Source organism: Terrapene carolina, unplaced genomic scaffold (assembly GCF_002925995.2).
Source record: "Terrapene carolina triunguis isolate 2854851 unplaced genomic scaffold, T_m_triunguis-2.0 Scaffold42, whole genome shotgun sequence".
NCBI lineage: Eukaryota > Metazoa > Chordata > Testudines > Emydidae > Terrapene > Terrapene triunguis.
The window spans coordinates 65,478,925-65,484,583 of NW_020664393.1; the positions used below are offsets into that span (position 1 = coordinate 65,478,925).

Below are 5,659 nucleotides of genomic sequence, written 5' to 3' on the forward strand. Positions count from 1 at the left end.
ATAAATGCTAGTCATGCTATTTACCAGCCATCTTTGCATCTATAGCCAAAATTCAAATCTCTTTTCCAGGACTGCCAGCAATGCTCTTAATATCCGTGCTTGAAAGAAAGGAGGTGTGTATACATGCATCCAAGTTCAACTACATCTCATACGGCTTCTGGAGACTCACCACTGCTGCTGATGGGATGTTCCCATCTCACCCTAGGTTGAAAATCTCTCTCAACTGTGGCCGCATCTCTGGCATTCTTTTTTACTTCATTGCTTCTGTCCACAAGTGCTAGAGAAGGAGAAAAATATGTAAGAGGTCTCCAAAAAAGTAAGGATGTTGAGGATTAGATGTCATCAAAGCTCTGTTTCAGTAGAGCTCTCAGACCTCTCTTATCATGTATCTATCAGGTTCTATTTGAATACATGCTAAAGGTAAGAATACTGTTAAGGACCAGATTGTCCCTCTGTGTATGTGGAAAGGGTGGGGGCCGCCTTCACAGCAGTCTACTGTCCATCTCCAGACCTGTGGCATGGGGAATCTAAACATGGAGAAGGCTGGGCTTTGGTGTGCTACGTGCATTGTCCTCGCAGGAAAGCAGTGGGTAATCAACAATCAAGTTAATATAGCCTGTGATTGTCTGTACTTTTGCATGGAGCCTCTTTGCCTTAAGGATACGCTCCATGTGAGTATGTGTAAGGAAGCTGCAGGGGAACAGGGGGAAGCCTAGCCAGCACAGTGCATTGCCACTAAAGCTTAGCTAACAGGGAGCTGCAATGAGAGCCGTGAGATCTAGGAGGTAATGCAGAATCACGATAGTTCTGTGGAGAATTATGGCTTTGGCCTCACTTTCATCTCTCAAGATCTGTGCAAATCTCAGTTCATCTATGGGTTCCTGTAGCAGGGCGGTCACCCTGCTCTGGGTTGGAAGGGGTTAAAAACAGCTCTGGGAAAGGGCTGCCCCAGGGAGCCAACCATGAGCAGGCTTGAGGCAGCCAATCAGGACCCAGCTGGGCCAGTATAAGAAGGGCTAAGGGAGGAGCTGGGTCAGTCTCACTCCAGCCTTGGAGTAGGAAGGACCTAGCTGCTTGGGAGCACAGGGTACCAGAAGTAGAGCAGTGCTGGGGAAGGGCAAGAGGAGCTGGGGAGCTCCAGCCTGGCAACTCCCCAGGCTGAGGCCTTGTTAAAGGCCCGAGGCAGGTCCTGGGGCTGCAGAGGTAGCTGGTCCAACCCCCTTGCCAGTGATGAGTGGCCATTACAGACTGCAGTTTGCCCCAGAGAATGGGGGCTAGATGACGACTGGTAGCAAGGTGGGCTTAGAGGGTTGGGAGTTCCCCTGGGAGAGGAGACCCAGAGTGTGGGGACTGCTGTGGGGCAGAACCCCAAGGAAAAGTGGCACCGGGGTCCGTGAGGGACATGGGGACCTGAGGCAGAAGAGACACTGGCCAGCAGGGGGTGCTCCGGGGCTGAAAAAGAGCCAATTCCTGGATGAACAGCAGGAGGCGCTGCGCCGGTGAGTGCTCGATCTGCTACAGTTTTGGAGTTTGTACCCACGCCCCTTCCTGAGGGGGTGGGAGGAGGCAAACCCCACTCACTCCCCAGCAGAATGACCTAGTAGAAATTCTTCAAGAGAAATGTTGCATGTTCCTCTCCTCTACCCAGCTTTTTTCACAGAGGAGGACAATCTGGCCCCATGAAAGCATTCATTCAATACTCATAAAACTCCCACATACCATCTAACTTCTCAATAAGTTATATATGTACTTATACATTTAAAAAAAATAACTTTTGCTCTTCTTACAACAATCTGAAGAACACATGATGCTTTCTTCTCTTCTTTGTTCCATCTCGTATTGCAGCTTGACCAATAATCTGCAAGACTCTCTCAATGCCATCTTTCGTCTTCGCAGAGCACTCCAGGTAGGCATATGCCCCAATGCTAGCAGCCAAGGCTTTTCCTTCTTCCGTCTTTATTGGCTCTTGTTCCAGTGTAGCAAGTCTTTCCAGCACACCCTCATCGTTCCTCAGTTCTTTCTTGGTAGCCACCAGAACAATGGGAGCTGTGGGGCAGAACAGTTTGACCTCTGGAATCCAAATGTCAAGGATGTTCTGCAGTGCATTTGGCCTGTCCACTGAGAAGCACATTAAGATGACACTTGTGCCTCGATAGAACAACGACCGAAAGGGCTGATAATTACCTCGGTGCTGCCCTGCTACATCGAAGAGCATCAGCTTCATTGACTTCCCATCAACCTTGGTGTCATTGATGTAGGTTTCAAACACTGTTGGCTCATAGCATTTGGGAAACTGTTCCTTGCAGAAGGCAAGCAGGAGGCATGTCTTGCCACAGGCAACATCTCCCACGACAGTTAGCTTTTTCCAAACAGCAGCCATCTTCTGAAAAATAGGATGTGGTGCAGAATGAACCCCTCCAGCTTCAAGCTTCCAATGCTTTGTAAATACTCTTTGAGGAGAGAGGGAGAGGAGGAGGCGGCAAATCACACTAGATTAGAATCTGTCCCTTTGTATTATTCCCTTCTGCCCATATTTATGATTTCTTGATCTTTGTGTTGTTTATCTGTGATAAAAACATAAAAACGGCCATACTGGGTCAGACCAAAGGTCCATCTAGCCCAGTATCCTGTCTTCCAACACTGGCCAATGCCAGGTGCCCCAGAGGGGATGAACAGAACAGGTAATCATCAAGTGATCCATCCCCTGTCGCCCATTCCCAACTTCTGGCAAACATAGGCTAGGGACACCATCCCTGCCCATCCTGGCTAATAGCCATTGATGGACCTATCCTCCATGAACTTATCTAGTTCTTTTTTTAACCCTGTTATAGTCTTGGCCTTCACAACATCCTCTGGCGAAGAGTTCCACAGAGTGAGGGTGTGTTGTGTGAAAAAATATTTCCTTTTGTTTGTTTTAAACTTGCTGCCTATTAATTTCATTTGGTGACCCCTAGTTCTTGTGTTAAGCATTAAATAACACTTCCTTATTTACTTTCTCCACACCAGTCATGATTTTATTGACCTCAATCTTATCTCCCTTTATTCATCTCTTTTCCAAGCTGAAAAGTCCCAGTCTTATTAATCGCTCCTCATATGGCAGCCGTTCCATACCCCTAATAATTTTTGTTGCCCTTTTCTGAACCTTTTCGGATTCAAATATATCTTTTTTGAGATGGGGTGACCACATCTGCCCGCAGCATTCAAGATTTGGGCATACCATGGATTTATATAAAGGCAATATGATATTTTGTGTCTTATTATCTATCCTTTTCTTAATGATTCTCAACATTCTGTTAGCTTTTTTTGACTGACGCTGCACATTAAGTGGATGTTTTCAGAGAACTATCCACAATGACTCCAAGATCTCTTTCTTGAGTGGTAACAGCTAATTTAGACCCTGTCATTTTATATGTCCTCTCAAGTCCTTCATGATTAGCATCGTCCACAATTTTCACTGACATGCTATTTACTCTCTCTTCTAGATCACAGAATGAAAATGTCAAATAAGACTGGACCTAAGATAGATCCCTGCAGTGCCCCATTAGATAACTCTCCTAACTCAGACTATTGCTGTTTCTCATTTTATATTTTGTTCGCATTCAGCCGATTCTCACTCCCAGGACAGTGTTCATTTTCAAGACAATTTGATTTCATTTTCAAAGTGTGATTGTGTGTGAGACACTGCAGTGAATGCTTTACTAATAGCCAAATAGATTACATCTCCTGCTTTCCCATCAGCCACCAACAACGTAATTTTTATCACCAAAAAACCCCAAGCTTGGCTGGCACCATCTATCCTTTATAAACCCATGTTGCTTATTGCTCAGGGGTCTGTCATCATGTAGAAGTTAAGAGAGCCGACCCTCCCCCCAATTTCATACATATACCATTATTTTATTACCAGCAATAGGAGTTAGACTTACAGGTAGTAACTTCCAGGATCACTTTTCTTCCCTTTCTTGAAGATCAGCAGGACATTTGCTTTTCTCTAATTTTATCTCCCCAGTTTTCTTTGGAACACTAATTCACCTATGAAGACAGTTCTCCACCACTCTTGCAGGACACTCGTGATAAGCACTCTTTTTAAATAAATGTTTGTGTTTCTTAATTTAGCCAGCCAATCAGCAAAGAGCAATGAATGAGATCATTGCTTTTAAAAGCAAACTGCTTTACTTGTAATTACGTAAGGAGGGTGAAAACATCAATTCCACAATCCTGGAGAGGATTACAACATCAATTACGCAATGCATATACTGGTTGCTTCATGTACAATAGAAATGAGGAAGTACAAGACTGCTGCTCAAAATTCCCTCCCCGAGTAAATTATGTTTGTATTATTAAGAGTTCCAACTAATGTAGTGCTTTGGAACTGTCAGTCCAGGAGACTGAAGCTCTTTAGTAAGCTATGTAGCCAGCAGAGCATGGGGGACAGTAGCAAATCAAACTTCCTCATGCCATCACACCAATATACCTTTTTTCTGATCTGGAAAGACAACTTAGAGAAGTGAGGTTAGTCCAGTCTCCACGACGCAGTCAATCTAGAGGGAAAGGATGGTCCAATGGTTTGGGTGCTAACCTGAGACTTCAGAGACTTGGAGTCAATGCCCTGCTCTGCCACAGACTTCCTATATGGCCTTGAGCAAGTTATTTAGCCTGTCTGTGCCTCAACTCCTCATCTGTAAAACAGCACTTCCCTACCTCACAGGGGTGTTTGGAGGATAAATATGCTAGAGATTGCGAGGCACTCAGATACTATGGTAATGAGGGTTATATAAGTGTAACACTGACAGATCCCAGTTGTCGGCAGGTGGGATTGAACCTTGGGACCTCTGGAGCTAAATGCATGAGCCTACTGCATGAGCTAAAAGCTATATGGCCCTTAGCTAAGGCTGTAAAGCAGACTCATTAATCTCTCTCTAAGTGGTCTCAGTGCCACTAGATGGGATAGAACACCACACCCAGGTGGTGTGTGGGCTACATAAGCAGCTACGATCGATAGATTTGGCATCCACTGAGAGTATCAATTGCAGGGGTTATTTGTAATGCAGACACTTAAGCCTGGATGCACAAAAGGAATTAGGTGCCTAAGTCCCAGTTTTGGCACTATTGCAAGGCACAACTGCTGCTGAACCTTTTAGGCACCTCACTCTGCACCAAAGTTTTTGCAGAAAAGCTCCCTAGGCACTCAAGTTGCTGCCTCCAGGCATGCGCTCTGCTACCTTACGCTAGGCATCCAGCTGTCTATCTCCCACCTAAGCCTCAGAGCAATTCATGCACCGGGAAAGACCGGCATTTTGACACTTAAGTCACTTGTGGGGCCCAATCCAGTTGGCACCCTCTGAGCATGCCAGCTGGGGGCAGCGGAGACAGGTGGCAGAACTCCCTCATAACTTTTTGCCCAGTGGTTAGGGCACTCAACCTGGGATGTGTGGGAGACTTCCAGTTCAAGTCCCCGCGCTGCTTGAGGGGGAGAAGGGACTTGACGAGGGATCTGTTCATGGGGAGGGATAGCTCAGTGGTTTGAGCATTGGCCTGCTAAACCCAGGGTTGTGAGTTCAATCCTTGAGGAACTCACCCTGATTGTTTATACATTTATTTAACATATTATCGGGCTAATTCCTCTTCGTTCAGAATATACTCTTACATGTACCGCACCTAC

General features: G+C 45.7%; 1 protein-coding gene across 1 annotated transcript; it reads right to left on the reverse strand.

Moving 5' to 3' along the window:
* Positions 1-213: 213 nt before the first annotated feature.
* LOC112114233 (ras-like GTP-binding protein rhoA) lies at positions 214-2,395 on the reverse strand. Its single transcript, XM_024210841.2, has 2 exons — positions 1,788-2,395; positions 214-277 (listed from the first exon to the last, which is right to left on the reverse strand). The coding sequence occupies exons 1-2, from the start codon at positions 2,378-2,380 to the stop codon at positions 256-258; spliced, it is 615 nt and encodes a 204-aa protein (XP_024066609.2). The 5' UTR covers positions 2,381-2,395; the 3' UTR covers positions 214-255.
* Positions 2,396-5,659: the final 3,264 nt, after the last annotated feature.

What these genes read in the sequence shown, in the direction of transcription:
- LOC112114233 (XM_024210841.2), bottom strand. Translation starts at nt 2,380, where the DNA reads ATGGCTGCTGTTTGGAAAAAGCTAACTGTCGTGGGAGATGTTGCCTGT. An exon ending in CATGTGTTCTTCAGATTGTT is followed by an intron (nt 278 to 1,787) that starts GTAAGAAGAGCA and finishes CTCCTTCTCTAG; the next exon opens with CACTTGTGGACAGAAGCAAT.